General features: G+C 37.8%; 1 protein-coding gene across 2 annotated transcripts; it reads right to left on the bottom strand.

Moving 5' to 3' along the window:
- Nucleotides 1-4,580: 4,580 nt before the first annotated feature.
- Nucleotides 4,581-18,858, bottom strand: LOC122659646 (CMP-sialic acid transporter 2-like). 2 transcript variants are annotated; one of them, XM_043854742.1, is made up of 16 exons: nt 18,490-18,858; nt 17,489-17,707; nt 17,137-17,253; nt 16,574-16,630; nt 15,369-15,446; nt 15,181-15,225; nt 12,606-12,665; nt 12,271-12,393; nt 10,337-10,414; nt 8,281-8,350; nt 7,500-7,607; nt 7,183-7,316; nt 7,025-7,104; nt 6,403-6,448; nt 6,213-6,284; nt 4,581-4,919 (listed from the first exon to the last, which is right to left on the bottom strand). In XM_043854742.1, exons 1-15 carry the CDS (start codon nt 18,526-18,528, stop codon nt 6,234-6,236), a joined length of 1,305 nt encoding a protein of 434 aa, XP_043710677.1. In that variant the 5' UTR covers nt 18,529-18,858; the 3' UTR covers nt 4,581-4,919; nt 6,213-6,233. The 2 variants fall into 2 exon arrangements, with proteins under 2 accessions (XP_043710677.1, XP_043710678.1); XM_043854743.1 differs by having other exon boundaries at nt 6,224-6,284; nt 17,489-17,762; nt 18,490-18,856.
- Between the last annotated feature and the right edge of the window lie 1,083 nt (nt 18,859-19,941).

Here is a 19,941-nt window from a genome sequence, read left to right as displayed (position 1 = left end):
CCATTAAACCAAACTTAATTTCAAATAAAGATGGCATTCCGTAAGTGCACTTCGCTATCAGAGAGAACTTGAATGGAGCTTCAGAACACACTATCTTATCTTGGGTGAAGAATATTGTTAGACAACCCATATGAGAAACAGGCGACTTGATCGGGATATCAGCAGGATTAAAAGAAAGGTTCTTAGAAACCATAGCCGCAAATGAGCGACTCTTGCCGTTGGCCTCATGAGGATCTTGAGGGCGATCCTCCAAGGGGGACAATGAAGTAATCAACGACTAGGGTATTTTGCGAGAGAATATGCTACCATGCGCCTGCAGAGCAAAACGATGCTTAGGATCAATAAAATGGGATTTTGATAACACTTGTGAGGGAGATAATGGTGTAAGGTATGATGTGGTAATGATGACTGAGATAGTGGTGAGGAAGATAATGGGGAGGGATGATGGGAGAATGATGGCTGGTATGATGGGGTAAAGATGAATTAGGAATAGTGGGAGAAAGATGGTTGGTATGATTGGATAATGATGAATGAGGAAAGGAATAAGAAAACCAGAAATTATGGAGAAAGATGGGTGGAATGAAGGTATTGATGAATGGAATGGGGTATTGAGAATGATGAAAGGATGTAGTTTGTGGTTAGGAAGAGGTGTGTGGTAAAGGCTTAATCCAGGCACAACACCAAAGAAACCTTCATGAACAAGGATTGGTCCTTCACGAACATGACACCAATTTCAAAGAGAACTCCTTGACCAGAATATTTCATTGCATCCAACCAAAGAACCCCCACATGAATCAAATCTCCAATACCATCAAAACCCTAGGCAAACCTCCACCGTAAAATCCTTCTGCAGCAACCAATTCGAAACTTCAAAAATCTTGAAACAAGACTAGAAACTCATCTTCAGAAAAGCGATGGCTTCTGCCGGCGACAGTATGAGACCTAAACCCAGCCCAACCGGTCATGTTTCCTCTCAGATTCCATCTCAGTTGGAAAACACTATCCAGGACATTTTATAACGTGCTTCCAAATTCTCTGACCCCTAAGGACTTGCTAACAAAATCATAGTGGGCTGCTTCTATGGACTTAGGCTCGAAAGGTTTCTTGTATAAATGTTGGAATAGTTCATAATGTTTGGTGCATCCAAGTCTGAACCCATGTGTCATGTGATATTTATTATGAGAGTATTCATAATGGGCTGCTTATATGGACTTCGACCTGGAAAGTTTCTTTGTAAAGGTCTAGAATGGTCCACAATGTTTGATGCGATCAAGTTTAAACCTATGGACCTAGTCTCCAATCTTGTCGACAGGATTCCATGACTTGAGTGACGATGCTTCCGTTCAACGGGCTAGTTCTCAGGGTATGGCACCGCGACCAATAATGTTTTATAGATTTTCCTCGAGGAGACCATATGACGAACGTCGTGATCTTGCCACCACAGATGAATCTTCATTTGGTCAATCCTGCTCGATCCAGTGAGGGTGATGTTGTTGTGCTTCACGGAATCGAGAGTCTTTGTCTTGCTACCATAGGTGACGGGAATTTCGAGGAAGTATTATTTCAGGCATCTCGTTTTGCTCAGAGAGTCCATTGCGTGATGGGGGATCTAGCCACCACAAGTGTAACCCCAATAATGTCGGATCTTTCATCCAATTCTTTTTTGTTTTTCTATTACTTTATTATGAAAACGAGACTACTAGAAATCTAATCAATTGCCCACTTGGTTAGGTTTATTTATTATTATTAGTGGTATCGTTGTAATATATGTTTGATTATGCATTTTGTTTGGTAAACTAATGTTTGTGTTTTCCAACTTTGACATCCCATCTTGTGTCTATCAAGGCACCCAATGCCACAAATTATGAGGAGTGGCTTGAATCTCTAACTATGACGCTAGAAATCATGCTATTAGATACTGTTTACTGACTGATGAGCCTCCCAAACGCACAGTTGAAAGTACTACTGAAGCAAAGGCTCTCTCTAAAGAATGGGAGGAATCAAACAGATTGTATATTATGATAACAATGCATGAAATTGACAAAACTACCAGAGATAGCATTACTGAACAAAAGAAATCAAAAGAATGCCTAGAGGCAATTTGCCAAGAAGTTTAAAAAACATGATAAGGTAAAAAGGGGAACATATTTGGAGATGTTTTCAATTACTCGGTATTATGGAGTGAGTAGTGTTCAAAATCATATTTTGAAAACGACTAAGTATGCCAACAAGCTATCAACTATGGAAGTAAACATTTAAGATGCATTCCTAGTCTAGCTCAGCTTGATGTCCACAATATTCTATAATGCAACTAGTCTGGAATGGAACATAGAGCAGGTGACTTCAATCCTTGTGTAAGAGGAGGATTCATATAAAGGAAAGGCAATATAGTGCAGTTGGTCACTCATGACACTAACAATACTCCGAAGTTTGATCAGAAAGACAAGAAACCTAGAGGAGATTTTGGAAAAGAACATTAGGCAGTTTTATAAATCTTGACAGGATAGCTTCAAAGGTCAAGGGTTCAAGGGTTTTCAAGGCAAGTGCAACTATTACAAGAAGATTGTCCACAAGAAAGCGGATTGTTATAGTTTAATTAACATGAATGAAAAGGTGGCCGCTACAGTGTATACTTAGCTTCAGGAAGTATTGAGAGAACTTCAGAAACAGAAAGAGACCAAGTATTGGGAAAGTAATTACGTAGAAGTAATTAATTTTGATTTATTTTATCTATTAATTTTATTTTGGAGTTGAACATTGTTGCCTATCACCATCAGTGAGACGAAAACTCATTTCATTTTTAACATTGCTAATAGTATTATGATATGCTAGTTTGGATTTCGCTTGATTGGTTCAACTTCATTATTTGATGACTTTTATAAATTTGTTTTTCATAGCCATGTTTTGTCTCTTTCATCAAAAAAAAAAAGGCCAAAACCCTTTTATGTCCACTCTAACACCTACAAGTTTGGGGATGTACAATGAAAGTGTGGTGGCCCTATAACCCGCAGGTCCTAGGACCAATAGTGGATATTTTATTGATTATTCCGAGAGCTAAGAGTGGACTCGTCAAACAATGGAATCTAAAATTCGATGAGGTTTTCACCTTTTGGTTTCAAGGAGAATGTTGTCGATCAATGGGAGTACTCGTTTCTTTATGTTAATGATATATTGTCATGATGGCTGGAGGCAATGTGTCATGGAAGATTTAATAACAAAGGATTAGTTGGATCCTTGATGTATTTTGGTAGTGGAAAGACAGTTTTACTGATACAGATAGTGTTTGTTATCTGTTGATTTCAATAATGTCTTGCTTTTTTGTTTTATTATTGTTGTTTGATGTTTATGGTCATATTATTTTTGTTTTTTGTGCATGCTCTTGTTATTTGCTTTGAATGATAATAATGACAACCTTAATAGATAATAAAGACAGTACACAGTATTATCCCCCTCATGTGCCAAAGGTTGTTTAGAAGATACACATTTCGTGCAAGTTAGTAAAGCTACTTAGTTTGAGGACTTGGGCTGGTTGAAGTAACTATAATGGGCTTTTGTATGAAGTAGCTAATTTCAGTAGTTCTAGTCGCAGTTTGCCATGTGAAAAATGACTCCATTAAGCTCCCAATGTTGGAGTAACTAGTGATTTCAATTGGAAGTTGGGACTAATTTAGATTTGATATGTTCGATCACTATGACATGCAACTTCCATATCATTTTTTTACACATGTAGCCCAAAAGCGGGTGAGAGTGTAGGCACTTTGACATCCAGTGTCTCATGTTGACTTAAGATGTGACACTGCTTACTGTTAGGTGTTTTGTGTTCTTACTATGACCAAAGGTATAATGTTTTAAGATAAAACCACTTTCAACACTCGTATATGTGATCACACTTTATCTAATCCAAGATTGGAACAATGACTTCCTCCTGCCCATTATTATTGAAGGGTTCCAACTGTACTATGTTTCAATGTTATTATGTTAGTCTGTGCTCCCATTTATATAAAGGAAACAATGCTCATTAATTGCAACCATTAATAAATTATACAGAGGAGCAGACAAAACTAACAAGAGAAGAAGAGCATTTGAAAATTTCTTCAACAAACGATGTGGATCCGAGTATGGTTCCAACCAAATACATTATTGTTATTTATGTTCTTTGATCTATCATGTTGATCCTATGACTCTTTTTTGCATTGAATTCATTCAAATATTATAAGTAGAACTTTCGGGAATCAAATATGATCTTAACTGTCTTCATTACTTCAGTATAATACCTTGATGGATTGGGTAGTTGTCTCCCCAAGACTCAAGATATGTTCCAATGAATTGTTACAGACAAAGTCATATTACAAGTTCAAATGGTAGCCTCCGTAGTTTTTGAGAGAGCAAAAATCATAGAACCACAAAAAACCAAAAAGGAAAATAACTGAACGGTTTTCCATTTCCTTCTCTCTTAACCCCCCCCCCCCCCCAACCCCCTCCCCCCTCCTCAACCATAACAAAAAAATTTGAGCAACAACTGCAATACTAGAGTCTGAAAGTAGAATATAAAACAAAGGGAAAGAGGCACCAAAAGGACATATAAGAACTAAGTAAATTTTGATTCCTCTATAACTGATCTAGGAAGAGTACATTTAACAGTAAAACAACCGCAACAGTATGTTCAAGGCCAGGAACAAACCCCTGCAGCAACTCTATTTAAATATATTTCTTCAACCAAAATGCTTGCTTGCTGGCCCCTGTACTCCAACATCATTTTCAAGCAGCCACATACCAAGGACAGGGATCCCAATGGCTAAAGAGAACCCAAAACAAAAGAATTTCGCTTACATCATCTGACTTATTGAGTATAGTGAGAACTGGCTTGTCTCCATACTGCACAGTAACCCAGCCAAAAGAATCTCTTTCAATGAACATTCCTGTTTTGAGAATTGAGAAATAATACAGCTTTGAATTTCTCCTTTCTCAATAGTCTTCAAAAGTGAAAATGGAGAATATTAAAAAGAATTAAAGTATCCACATCAAACAACCACATTCTACTCGTTCACCTTTGTAACACAAAGGAGATGAGAGGCGAATAAATAAAAACCACAAAAATGTAAAGACAACAAAATTATTAATAATGAAATTAACTTAAAAAATAAAAAGCTTAAATGTATTATGGATCGGTCTGATTATTTAGTTTCATTAACGTCATGCATCTTTCCTATTTACATCAATATGTTGTTATTCATTACTGACATAGTTGTTAAGGCATCACCTAGGCAACACCAAGGCGACGCCCAAATAACAAGGCACTCCTTGAGGTCCAAGCCAACCAAATGCCTATATATGCCAAGATGCCCGACAAACCTGATGATCTTGCCTTTCAAACACTATTAATTTCTAGGCAAAATGATCTTTGTGCAACCTGCTTAGGAAGGGGTTCTTGTTCTACCCACTCTCATTGTGCCATGTGGACAGATGATATGGGAATTCCAACTATTGGATAGAAAAAAAAAATGTTCTGGATTAGCCATGTGTAAATTGCAAACCCTAATTCCATCAAATACCCTCCCATGTGTATTGGCATGCATCCTTAGGTATGTCCCTAGTGACACACTCCCACAGTACTGATTTTCCAATGTTCTATTTTGCCACTTGGCAAACTCCAATTTAGGCTGAAAATTGATATGTGAGCAGGGGACCTTGAGGTCTAACTGTTCAATCCCTGTATGTTTCCATCATCTCACTTTTACCCCGTATGTTATATATATATATAAACACATTTATAGGATTAAAAAAATCTGGAAAACATGGCCTGGGATATAACATAAGGTGCTAACCTTGGGTGCTCTGGCCTCACCAGCATTAAGGCAGTTAGCCACCACTGTGGCTCACCTTGGTGCCAAGACAACTATGATTACTGCCCTCCAAAAGCTAAAATGATGATTATTTATATCAAATCTGTCTCAGTTTCTTGATTTTACTAGTTCATTGAGATTTTCTGTTCTCCAAATGACATTAACTACCTTACCATAGCATGCACACTCATCAAGCAGGAGACTAGAAGCCAAATATTTGGCACAATTTAAAGGTGGATTGTTCATATGAGCATCTACACAATAAACAAAACCAATCAAAGGTCCCAACCTTACTATGGATACATCTAGAGAGAGACCATGCAAGCAAACATTTTCCCCAATTTAAAATTTTAGGATTTAGTACGATACCTTAACAGTACCTCTAGAATTTTAGGTGGGAAGAAGTGGCTCTCTCTCATCGGATCCAACACGATGACTAGCCTGGAAATTTGCGAGAATAGAATATCAGAGGTGGAAGGATGAAATTCTCCCAATGAGATTGGAAGCCAGTAAATAATTTTCTCAGGAATCAGAAGAAGAAAAAAAAATTCAAACTCACTTCTTCATTAGCTCCAGCTGCCATATTTATGAAGGAATCCTTTGACCTGATGATGAAAATACCAATGTAAAAAACTCAAATGCAAGAAATTAAGCAGCAGATTCGAACATCAAGAAAAGAAAATTCAGACCAATAATATATTGCACTAAAAACAAACAAAAAATCCAAATTAGAAGACTAGAATCAGATTAAATAGAACTAGATCTTATTCCATGCCAATAATAAGTTGGACCCATACATGGGGATTCAGAGCCACCAATTAATGGGAACAATCTAGGATGCCTTTGTGCAGCCAGTATGACCAGGTTATCACAAAGCATCCAGTTTAGATCTTTAATCAGGAAAATTTACTATATTAGCATCCATATATATTGAATAGATTCAATGGTTGATATTTGTCAGATTAGTCTAATATTGGGTTCCACATAAGATGCATTTCAACAGTTGGGCACCAAATGGCACAGCACAGAGCAAGTCGGTTAATCCCATCTAAGAGCACACACCAAATAGGGGAAAAGATGCACAGGGAGAATAAGTTTCTGTCATGATGCAGGTATCTCTCTACCCTTTACAATATTGATCAGGCTAGTCCACAGAAGCCGAAGTATACTCAAAGACATACTTGTGATTATTGTGTACATCCATCATTTCCGTGGTCCCATTTTGTGGTTCATCCTTGACTTTCGAAAGAGGTGAAAAGAACTGAAGAGGAAAAGGTCGCATAAGTCTCACAAAAGGAAGTGATTAATAATAAATGAATTACAAATGTTCATGAAATACCTGGTGCATGGAGATAAAAACAATAGAGATACCCAAGACAAAGTTTATCGTCAGAGTATGACCAAATAAAGCTGCAGATGCTATGCCCGTAAAGATTGTGGCAACAGTTGACGAGTACTTCTTCAAAATTGCATCTGCATCAATGTCAATGAAAGAAATCCTTCAATAAAATATCTGCAGAAAAAATCGCTCTTAGGGAATATGAGAATAATAAAAGCCAAGGATGAAATAGGACAACAGTAGACACATTGTTTTCTCAAAAAATTTCCAGATAGATATTCAGGTTAGAGTATAGCAATTAAGCAGGAAGAAATAACCTGCATATTTGAAGAAAAAAGAGGACAGGATTCCTTGTGCTGCATTGTTGCATATTAAAAACATGGTGGCCTTTGAATGCCCTTCCAGAATATTGAAGCTACTGGGACCTGGAAACCATCAAGATATAAAAATTAAACATTAGTCTCACACTGAAATCTTTTATCTACACAAACAATAATAGGAAGAAAAATAAACTCATCTGCAGAACGCTACTATTAGTCCTCATCTTTGTTACTTCAAGAAGGAAAGTGCTCCCCCTCCCCCCCCCCCCCTCTCTCTCTCTCTCTCTCTCTCTCTCTCCAAGAAAAGTTCAAAAAAAATAAAGAAATACTGATTTCAGGTACCATTATCTAGAAATCTTACTCTCCAACTTGCATAAAGGGCGTACCTAGTGCACGAGGTGCACGAGGCTCTCGCCATTGTGGGGTCTAGGGAGGGTCATAATGTACACAGCCTTACCCCTGCTTTCATAGAGAGGCTGTTTCCAGACTCGAACCCGTGACCGCTTGATCACAATGGAGCAAACTTTACCATTGCACTAAGGCCCACCCTCGCTCTCCAACTTGCATATATAAGTAATATAAAGAACCAACAAAGAACTCCAAACACCGGAGGGTTAGGATAGGATTCCAGCGAGAATGAGCCCTTGTGGCAACTCACTAGAATCCAATATCAAATTATAAACAAGAAAAATACCAAAAAAAAAGTAGTACATTCTTTCTTTTCCCAATTCCAAACACTCACATAGGATTGCTTTGGACCAGCAATTAACTATCATACCTTTGAAAATGACAGTTACAAGGATGCCTAGAAAGTTGAAAATAGCACCATACCCATATAAGAATAGGTTCTGCAAAACAGAAAGAAATTCCCCAAGTTATCTAACATAAAACCGTTGGGGAAATGAAAATCACTGCACAGCTTCGAGAAGCTGTCCCAGGCAAAGCATGAACAGATAGCAATAAATGCAGCATCATCACTAGGGCAGATCAACCAGAAGACAAAATTCAAAGCCAGTGATAATCAATTTAAGGTTCAAATTGAGGTCTATGGCCCATGATGGGATCCACAGTGATGCATGTAGGAACTTCAATGTGAATTGAAATGATGGTGGATCATTCACAAATCAAACTATATAACAAGATGTCACAATGATTCTGTTATCACTTGCTAAGTAGGAACCAAGGTTCCAGGTTTCGGTTTCAAGCCAAATGCGAAACAGCGAAATTTCGGTTGAAACCTGGAAGGCCAGGTTTCATTCGATGGTTTCAAAGATCAAATGGCCAAATTTGGGGTCCCTAGGAAACCTTATTTTAGGCCCCTTTAAACATAGTGAAGCCCTCAGATTGTAAAAAAACACACTTGAAATGGTAGTTTGACTTCAGATCCTAAGTTGGTAGTATAAGCTATACGCTGTTGTATACATTCTCTAATAAGGTCTATTCCCACGACTTTGAATCTTGCACAAAACTTCCACAAATGCAACAAATCAATGCTTTCGATGCCTTCCACTACTTCCCTACAACTTGTCCATGCTTGTATGAGAGTGACTTGGCAAAAAATTACAAAAAAAAACAAGTTTTCATGAATCTTAAGAGTCGAAACCTGCAAAACCAACGAAATGGGTCAAATTTCGACCCATTTCATTTGAAACTATACATTTTATATATTAAAGGTTTGTATTGTTTCAGCGAAACCACACATCATTGAAATTTCACTGAAACAGTGAAAATTTCAACCGAAACCTTGCACTTTTTACATATCACATGGAGTCTTGTTTCGACATCTTGCGAAACCGAAATATTTAGCAAAATTTTGGCAAAACCTTGAACATTGGTAGGAACTGTGAACTCCATGGAGCATGTAGGTGGCATGAAATGTGTGCTGGACCAAACACTTCTGCACACAGCATCCACTTCATTCATTCATTCACATGTTCTATTTCAGACAAGGCCATCTAGCTGAATTAGATCTCTAATTCAATTGAATGAGACCAGAATAACAAAAGTATCTCATGAGAAACTACATTATTGAAAAGAAACCATAGTCCAGATCCCATAAAAGATAAATGAATCAATGATTTAAATATGAAACACAAGAACAGAAGCACAAGATAAAAAGATGGTCACATTCCAAAAACATTAGAACAATAAGGTTATAAGTGTCATATTAATATCTGCATGTTCTAGACAACATAGAAGCAACTGCAATTAAAGGTTTCCTAATCTGAAAACTAGTAAAAGAGTAGCTAAAACCTGAAAATAAAATAATTTATTCTAAGAGACATGTACAATTATGGCCCTGTTTCTGGGACACCTAAAAAATCCTAATTCTTACTTCTATTTCAACAGAAATCAATAGAAACTCGTTCCTAAGGGCACAACCTCTGCCAGATGCATTAGCCTTCTCTTAAAGAACAAGAGTAGGAATTTTTTTACTAGAAGAATTTTACAATTATCCATTGGGAGTAAAAACTTTGACAGTAACAAAATGATATTGGAATCCAAAAACGGCATGGCCCCATTATCCTAATATTTGAGACAAAAGGATCAGAAATAGTCAAACACGTCCACAATCTACAGAAAACCCATATAACAAGGTTTTTGATATTAGATAAAAAGAAGAAAAAAAAAAAAAAAAAAAACAGGTTCAACAGTGAGTGATATAAGATGTGGAAAAAGAGGTTATTACCAATCATATAAGATGAATTGGAGTCTGGAAGTAACGATAATTCCTTTCGCTCATAGAAAACAAGATGCAAATATACAACCACGGAATTCCAGCTTAATTCCTAGCACCCAACAGTGAGTGATACTAGTTATCATTGAAGAATCACCTGAAGATAAATGCTTGTCTCGAATTGGCTCTTCAGAGCATACTCATTGTAAACTGAGGCCAAAGACGGAACAGTCACCTGCACATGAATTTTCTAAAAATAAGTCTCCACCATACACTAGCAGTTCTTATTTCATGAGGATAGCAATAATACTGCTAAACAATGTCTCCTTCTAGTTCCCATTTGCCTCAGAAGTCATACCATATGAATTCTAATTGGTTCACTGGTTTTCCTGTTATATCTCTTAACATAGGGAGGAAAACAGAAATAACAAAAGAAAAGTAGTTGCTACTAAAAAAGTACCACATGCATCTATGTAAGGAACAAACTAGATATAGTTTAAGTTTAATAGGAATACAAAGAAGAAACTAAATATAGTGATGTTAGGGAGTACATAAACAATTTTCTTATGGGAGATTTATTCACCGTCGTGATCAAGCTCACCATAGAGGTGATGCAAATCATGTACAACTTTAAAACATACAAAGAGGCCATAAAGGCCTAGGCTAATGTACTTCCTTGGCAACATTTATTCACTCTTGAGAACTTAAGTGATGGCCAATGAAGTTGGAGGCAAGCAAGGGAGATATATGAACAGGAGGGGGAAAAAAAGGAATAGGTATGATGTATGCTTATGCAGTGGCACATGTAGTTGGAAGCTAACAAGGGAAATCCAAGGATCAGGAAGGTGAGGGAATGATTAGGTATCTATGACTGTCAGTTAAGAAATATTCTGAAGTACTGCTTCCATTACTGGAGTAAATACTATGTGCGGACCTTCACAGATAAATTTGCAGAATCTTGCCAGATAATAATTGGTAGCTGATAATGATGTTGACAAGTCTGATCCTGTACAGTACACATACTTGAAAGGATGGTCAAGTGTGGAATAAGAAGTCCATATAGCAAAGGCAGATGAACATGCGGTCGTCTTTTTCTTTTTTTTTTTAAATGTAACATGCAGCCCATATAAACAAACTAAGTGTAGATGAAATGAGGATGTTGAGATAGATGAGTGGTAAAAAGAAAAGCTAAAATAAGGAATGAACAAATTAGAGCTAATTTAAGAATAGCTAATAAGTTGCGAGAAAGTCATTTGAGGTGGCATGGACATATGCATCGGAGGCCTTTGAATGCTCCAGTATGGAGGGGTGATTTGATTCAGATTGAAGGAGCTAAAAGAGCTAGGGGTAGGCCTAAACTAACTCTAGGAGAAGTGGTGAGGAAAGACATACATAGCTTAGGAATTGTAACAAGTATGGCTTTGAATAAAGCTAATTGGAGAAAAAGGTTTTTATGTACCCAACCCCATTTAGTTAGTATAAGGCTGAGTTGAGTTGAGATTCCTCAGGTTGAAGCAAATGGCAATGAGTTTTACAGAAGATTGAAAAGGGGATTAGATTGAAGGAGACAATAGCTATGTTAAAACTGAGGATGTAGACAAGATGTCAAGGGAAGTTCTCTGGCTATTTTACTGGTGTGAAAGATTTTTGTCCATAAAAGCCAGCAATGGACCATTCTACAACACCCCCCCCCCCCAACAAAAAAAAAAGGAAGAAAAAGAAGAGTCACTCTTCAGTAATAAGATTTTTCAAGCAGATAAGCTCCAGATAGTGTCACCATGTTGGGATCCTGTTGTGGAAAAGTCATGTTTACTTTCTCCATGTTTTTCTGATGGTGAAGTTGAGCATGTAGTTTTAGTCTTTCTATTTTGTAGGGCTCATTTCTAGGTCAGAAGCACAACCATACCTTCTTCAGAGCTTTCAGGGATGTCTCATCCCTTGGACATGTTTTACTTATTCATCTTTTCTAATGTACTCTTGTTAAATATGTAAAAAGCGGTGGACAGGGTAGGGGGTAGGGCAGACAAACTATCCCGTAGAAAACCCACAACAAGCAACCATGACCAAAGAAACAGTGAGGTAGTCACTTACAAAAATTAACGTATATACGTATGCACCAGTTGCAACAGGAAGACCCAAAGCAGTTGTGCCCTCAGGAAGTGACCGAAGCTGGTTCACACTGATTCCGATGAGCAACAGGGCAAGAGCCTCCCACTGTCACAACACAATGAGTCAGATAACTCAAACAGGTTAAAGTAAAATTAGCATCTTAGAATGCACATGCTCATATGTACTCTCAAATGAATTCAGATGAATCAGACCTAAACTTCTCTATTTAATCAATATTCTCAATTCTCATAAAACTTGGACAGTAGACAATAATGCAAATTTAAAGAATGTCACTTAGCTGATTAGTTTCAACTGACCTGAATGATTGAAAACCGCCGTCTCATGACCATCTTTAATAAAATAGCAATAACCAAAACCTGCATATGTTCGCAGTTCCCAAAACAAATTATAGAATAATCAAGACAAAACAAAGAAGGGACTAATGTGTGAAAAAGATAATTCTTCTTCCACAGGTTCAAACTTTATGATTGAAAACAAGATGAATGTGTGAAAAAAGAAATGGGAGTCTTAAGATTTTGAAGCTAATAAACAAGAAGGAAGTTCTAAAGAACTGAAAAGGTTGAGTTTTTTAACCAATGTCTATGCCAAAAGACAATAAACAAATTAAAAAAAATGGAAGGTCTCTGGAAGAAGAAGAATTATTGGAAAAAATAACATATTCACGAGATAGTTCTGAGAGATAGTTCTGAGTAGATGGTGTGTTATTATTATTATTATTACTGCTATTGTCATGGTTATTATTATTATTATTATTGTTGTTGTTGTTAGGGAAAATTACACCCCCTCCCGTGTTTTCAACAATTGCACGAACCTTCCCTACAGTTTAAAATGCGATAAAAACAGCCCGAGTCTGTTACTGTGTCTCCGTTAAGTGATGACGTCAGTAAGGGCTAATTTATTTAATACCCAAAATACCCTCCTGCAACCCCACCCCTCTGCAATCCCACCCCCTTCCTACATTCATGCAGGAATGTATCCTCTTCGTCTTGGTCCTAATTACCAGCTCCTAATTACCAGCTGCAGATTGCCGTTGAAGAAGATTACCACCACTGCAGATTTCCGGTGTGTTTGGTTCAAGTCTTCAAGACAGAAGCAACGATTGCCTTGTCTCCAGGAAATCTCACCACCGCTGCAGATTTCCGCTATGTTTAGTTCAAGTCTTCAAGACAGGAGCAACGATTGCAGTGGTTCAAATCTGCAGCGGTGGTGAGATTCCCTATGGTAGCTGTGCGAACTACAGGGATGGTTTTGGTGGAGATAGGCCACAATAATGGACTCCATTTTCTCAATTCTCACTCACCTTCCATTTCTATTACTACAAATTACTGAAGTGGCTTCTGGTTCTTCCAATGCTTGGGATGTTTGGTGCACCGGTCATCCTTTAGACCGTAGTGCATAGAGTAGAGAACTTAGTAGCCCTCTTGCGAAAACCATAAATACAAATGGTGATTGTGCAGGCTGGCAGTCTCTCTCTCTCTCTCTCTCTCTCTCTCTCTCTCTCTCTCTCTCTCTCTCTCTCTCTCTCACACACACACACATACACACACACGCACATATCACAGAAGAAATGTAATGGAGAGTTCAGCAATGAAGATGTGGAGAAGTAGCAGCACGCACTGATTTCCCTCTTCCAAACTGGTTCATTTTTTTTTTCTCTTGCATTTTTTGAATTTCTGGCTGCTGCTTCTTTCCTTTCCTGTGATTTAGATTATTTTGAGATCTTTTTTTGAAGGAACAGACTTTAAGATTATCTGTTTAATTTGTTTTGCTCAATTCAGTTTTATAAATCTTGGGAATCATGGCCGATCCGGCATCCGTTTGTTCAAGCGGAATGGGGAAGAAGGGAAGCTGGTTCACGACTGTGAAGAAAGTATTCAAGCCGTCTTCTAAAGAGTTGCTGACTGGCTGAGTTCTACACGTCTCTTTCCCTTTCTCTTCAAAAGAAATTGAGAAGTGTTCGTTTGCCGCCTCCCATGCGATGATCCCCCTGTCGAAACTCATCATCACAGATTCAGGCTATGATAGGAATGAACACGGAACACCGGTCATCCTCCTGAACGCTGCCGATGAAGAACAGAGGTTGGGGCTGGGGCTGGGTAGCAGGGGTAGAGGTAAGGCGGTGGATTGGGATGAATAACAAGGATTGGGGGTGGGGCTGGGTTGCAGGGGTAGCAACTTTACAGGGTAACTCAAAGCCGATCTCTTGCGCCGGCAACAGGGGTGGGGGTGGGAATGGGATTGCACTACTACTACTACTACTACTACTATGGCTATTATTATTATTATTATAACCATACTAATAGTATCATTATAATTACAGAAATATGCCACTTCACTGCCCCATCAAGATAAGCTTCCTTGGATAGGCCACTTGTTTGTTGAGACATAGTAAATTTGAATGTGTTTTTGGGTGAGTCTAACTTGTGTTTGTTCGTGAAAAAGCCCAATAGCATTGGTAAATCTAACTACCCTTTCAAGCACCAAAGTATGCATGAATGCTACCAAAGCAAGTGGAAGATGTGTTGACAAGCTACATCAAATTGGAAGACTCAAGCTTGGTCAACATCTTTGGCATTAAGTGGTGTATTTATTGGAAGATCATAAGCCACCTCAGTCCATTAATGGCATGAAGAGGCAAATGCATTGGAAGATCATAAGCCTCTTCAATAAGTCCATTGGAGGCATGAAGTGTCTACACAAATTGAATATCAAGACATTTCAGTAAGCCCATCTGTGGCATGAAGTTGAGAAGTCAATTGGAAGAATCAAGTCCAGGAAGAAAAACTATAATACAATAGTGCCATCATACCATGAAAAATATACCTATCAAAAAAATATTGTGCAAAAATATCACACAAGGGAGAAAAATACCTTCAAGTTACTCAGCATCTTCACAGTTGCAGGATTAAAGTAAAGCTGCAAAGAATAACATAATTCATTAGTTGAACCAACCAGAAAGACACCACCTTCTTGTTTATAGAGTAAATGATTAACAATTTAACATAGTAAACACCTGTCTAAGAAGAAAAAGAAATTGAGATGTACAGAGAGACCTATACCTGCATGGTGAACTTCAAATAGTTATTGATAGCATACAGAAAAGCAGGAACAGCGAGAAGTGCATTGTTGCGAGCTGCCTATAAGAAAATTCAGAGAAATTTTCAGGATAAAAGGCAAAACTTGAAATTCCTGTCCTCGAGAATCTTTACCAAATGGTAATCAACATATCTCAGCTCACAAACTAGAAACCATGAAACCGAAATAACAAATACAACCTTTAAAAACAATGAATCTCACATTAGTTGTATACAAATTATAAGCCACAGTGTTCAGTATTAGATAGAAGGCACGTGGGTGTATCTACGTAGATGCAGTCTTGTACGAGGGCGTGCCCAGGAAAGGTCAATATCATTTGAATAGGTAGCTTCACTTCAAAGATTCATATCAGAAACCCTTCCTAGAAATCCTCCTTACAAAGAGCTAACATCCAGGCCTTAGGTTTTGAGCCACAAGGTCCACAACTTCAGGACTAGCTACAAAAGCCCTAGGAGTGGCTACTCCAATCCTTAGACCTCTTGTGTCTTGACTGCTTTTGTTTACGGGAATATGTTTGACCGTACAAATTTGACATCCATCACATGGGCCGACAAGCTCTCATGTATGTTCTGTTGAGTCGGAGCACCTTCAATTTTGTTAAGAGTCTTTTCATCCTTATTTTGAGTTGTAGGATTCAAACAGAATTAATAAAAAAAAGTATTGTTCCTTTAAGTCAGAGCCCATTACTAGTTACTTTGTAATTTTCCACAGGGGTCAAAACAGTTTCAGGCCTGGCCTAGCAGTTAAGTGCGGCCTAAACTTTGCAAAAAACTTGCTATCACCGAATAATACAATGGATTGAAGTTTGGTGCTTGATTAACAGCATCTGATGGCTTTCCATGTGCTTCTGGATGGCGTGCTTAAAAGGTAAAGGAAGTTCAGGAAATAAGGGGAATCAAGGCAATGAGTCAAGGTGAAGTGGTAACTGAACAGGTTGGCAAGGCACTTTACCCATAATGAGGCCCATTAATAGTACTCCCTTTAGGTATAGATTTATCATGATTGCAAAGAATTACTGACAAAGAAAATATCCAACTTTTGATATAAGATTAATTACAGAAATTATCCAAATGCAGAAAATATCCAACTTTAATATAAAAAAGTAAATTTACGTAGAAGACAATAGTGAAAACAGAGATTCTTTTTTCTGTAAGTGAGAATCTCATACCTGGATAAATGTAGAAATTGAGAGAAGCGGCTTCTCGCCAACCTTCTGACGCCTAGCCTGCAACACAAATAAAACCATAAGAAGGTTCCACCTGGCCTGGGCATGTCAACAAAAAAAATAAAAGTAAATTCTTGGCAAAATCAGCCAAAAAATTCTGACTATGACAGATATGGTCAACAAGCTACATAGAAAGGCTCAGGCTCAGCCAATGTCTGCCCTGAGGCCAGCTAAACTATAATTATGGGCATTAAAGGCCGGCCCTGGACATCCAGCCCAGCCCAGCCTGCTGAAACCTTGGTGTGTGAACCAAATTCCGGGCATCAACAGACATCAAGTGATAGGTTTTGTTACTATGGATGAACTCCAGTCAACCCTCTTGGTTCACCCTACGTACTTGAAAATGCTTGCAGAAGTATAGACCCAAAGCAAAATAAGAATTCATTTTCAGCAATTTATCCTTAGAGGGATATTACTTCTTGATTCCTCCAATGATGTTGAATCCATATAAAACACATGAACAAATAGAAAAGAAAACCACAGAACAGAAAAAGAAGTAAACAAACCTGCAACGAGAGCATTACAATTGCAAAGATAACCTTCGTAACTTCTGTCAAAAAGTTAACACTAATAGGGCTAAATTTAAAACTCCCATCAACCTTGGACATATAAACCAAAATGGGCTGCACCAAAAGGAAAAAGAGCATGTCAAAAATGTGCAATAACAGACAACCCATTAAGTAGCAGAATCAGACAATGTATGTATCAAGTATAAGTCGGATTATATGCTTAAACTATGCTTTCTTCCGGAAAAAATGGTCAAAACGGATGGAACTCTTTTTTATCATACTTTTCCTAAATTATATTGGGAACCAAAATTGGAAAATCAATGAGATAAGATTAGACAATATCAATCACCTGTAGACCAACCAACATGCAATCCCCAACAACCAAGAGAACATTGAGGGCTCTGTACTTTGATGATATCTTGCTTCTGTGCCGATCATATGCCTTAGATACCGTTTTGCTAGTTGGAGACACCAATTTGGAATGGCAGACACTGCATTCTACCATGCCATTCATTGTTGCCTCACTCCTCAAAATGCCACCAAGTATAGAACTATACGTACGATATACTTAGATGACCAGAATGAAGCAGAAAGAAAATCAGGAGAGCCCCTCAAGCCGCCATCTGATAAAAGGAATATCATAAAAATATTAAAGCTTGCCCACTGAAGTAAACCACCAAAGGAAAAGCACATGTAAGCAGCTAAACCGCTGAAAATTTGTATTTTACATTTTATTGAATAACAATTGAAGATGCATCTCTGTTCAAATAACAAAAGAGAATTAATAAAAGTACATATTCGACAAAAAGGAACTAGTTTTTGCGGGTATGTTTATAGATGCTAATAGATCCCAGAGAACCACGGGTCTTGGGACTGAAATACAGAATTCTCTCTACTGTAATTCAATAAACAAATGAGAAAGAAAATATGGTCGGAACTACGTACTAGCAGCAATCATCAAACAACTAAGTACTGAATTCAAACCAAGCATAAGCAAATCCACACAATGTTTCACTCCATAATCGAATATCACACGCAATTCAACCAGATCCCGTCATCAAAACTCAATAAACTACGTTCTCTAAAAGCTAAAACGATCTGAACCTACTCGTGATCATTCTAGCATTGAACAACCAAATTCAATAATGCGAGATTACATACAAAAAAACCGAGATCTTGTCACTTCGACTCCAAAATTGAAATTCTCAATAGATTCAAACCAAAAAAATACAATTAAAACAAAAAAAAAGCGCCATCCACCTAGTATGTGAATACCAAACGAGCATTGTCAAAGCTCAATTCAATCACCATAACACAAGAATTCATCATTTTGAGCCAAGATTCACGTACCTGGAGCGCAAGATTAGAATATAAGCAGTTAGATTTCATGAATTGAAGTAACGAAACACGGAAATTCTTCGATCCGGTCCGAAACTGAGTTCTGTGAAGGAAAACAGAAGCCGAGTTTCTGGATCTGATATAGAGATCTCTTTAGGTCATTGAAAATGGAGATATGGAAGACGCAGAGATGCGAAGAATATGCAGAGAGAAGCTTGCGAGGAATATTTATAGCGGAGACGTCTCTCTCTCTCTCTCTCTCTTTCTGTTTGCTTTAAATTTACAACACAGCACACATTGCAGGTGGGGATTGTATGTCACGGTAGTATTTCTTCTGTTTGGAATTGGAAGGATGACCAAAATAGAAAAATATTATCCCGAATATACACTTTATTATTTTCCATAGATGTGCCCTTCCTCTTTTGTTCCCCTTCACCTGTCGACAGTCGACACAACTCCCACCGCTTCGGTCCACCCATGGTTTTTGTGCATGGTATAAATGGTATTGGATCGGGTATCTATCACCTTCAAAACCGAGAAGATATCGATATACTACCGGCACAGGTCTGCCGTATCAGGCAAGTTTACCCCTGCTTTTTCTTAAAAAATTAATTTTTTTTATTATTTTATCTCTTGTTCATACCGCTTAATCGATAAAATATTGATCACCTTCAAAACCATGCAGTATCGGCGAGGGATCCAATACCAATACCTCAAACCATGGACCCACTCCATTTGATTAAGGCAAGTGACTACAGGTCTGATTGGACATTCAAGAGACAGACCGGGCTTTAAACCGACAAAGGAACTGGTTTGTTTGTTGTTCAACAATGGTTGGTTGAAATTTTAAAACCAGCTCAAGTCATCTAGTCATCTAATTTAAATGAACACTTTGGGCCAAATATTTTGCCATGGATGGGCACTTCCTATATGTCAGTATTATAAATCAAAATATTTCTTTCCCTTAATCCAAAATCTAAGAGAATCAGAGTGTATTTCTTTCTTTTTTTATTTCTAATTGATATAGAAATACCATTTTCCCTTTTTTCTAATTTTTATGGAAGTGGGTTGTATCATGTATGAGCTAGAGGGAGTATTTCTTCCCTTTTTTATTTCTAAGTGATATAAATATTTCATTTTCCCTCTTTTCTAATTTTTATGGGAGAGGGTTCTATGAGCAACAGGGTGGACCCAGCGCAATGGTAAGGTTGCTCTGTTATGACCTGATGGTTGTGGGTTCAAGTTGGAAAACAGTGTCTCCGTGAAAACAAAGGTAAGGCTGTGTACATTATGACCCTCCCAAACTGCGGGAGCCTCGTGCATTGGGTACACCATTTTTTTGGGTTTTATGAGTAAGCAGCCTAGAGGAATGCATCAATAAGGGGGACAAAACAATTTCGTACATAGGAGGGTAGTATGGTCATTTCATGTGAGGAGAAAAGAAAGAGAGAGATCCCTTAACAG

The sequence above is a fragment of the Telopea speciosissima genome, chromosome 4, assembly GCF_018873765.1.
Source record: "Telopea speciosissima isolate NSW1024214 ecotype Mountain lineage chromosome 4, Tspe_v1, whole genome shotgun sequence".
NCBI lineage: Eukaryota > Viridiplantae > Streptophyta > Magnoliopsida > Proteales > Proteaceae > Telopea > Telopea speciosissima.
The sequence above is the reverse complement of the archived record's forward strand: the minus strand, read 5'-3'. Positions and strand labels throughout refer to the sequence as shown.

Excerpts from the sequence above, each read along its gene's own strand:
- LOC122659646 (XM_043854742.1), bottom strand. The coding sequence starts at position 18,528 with ATGAAATCTAACTGCTTATATTCTAATCTTGCGCTCCAG. Across the intron at positions 17,254-17,488 it reads GCATGTTGGTTGGTCTACAG|CCCATTTTGGTTTATATGTC; the intron begins GTGATTGATATT and ends CTTTTGGTGCAG. Across the intron at positions 12,394-12,605 it reads GGCGGTTTTCAATCATTCAG|TGGGAGGCTCTTGCCCTGTT; the intron begins GTCAGTTGAAAC and ends GTGTTGTGACAG.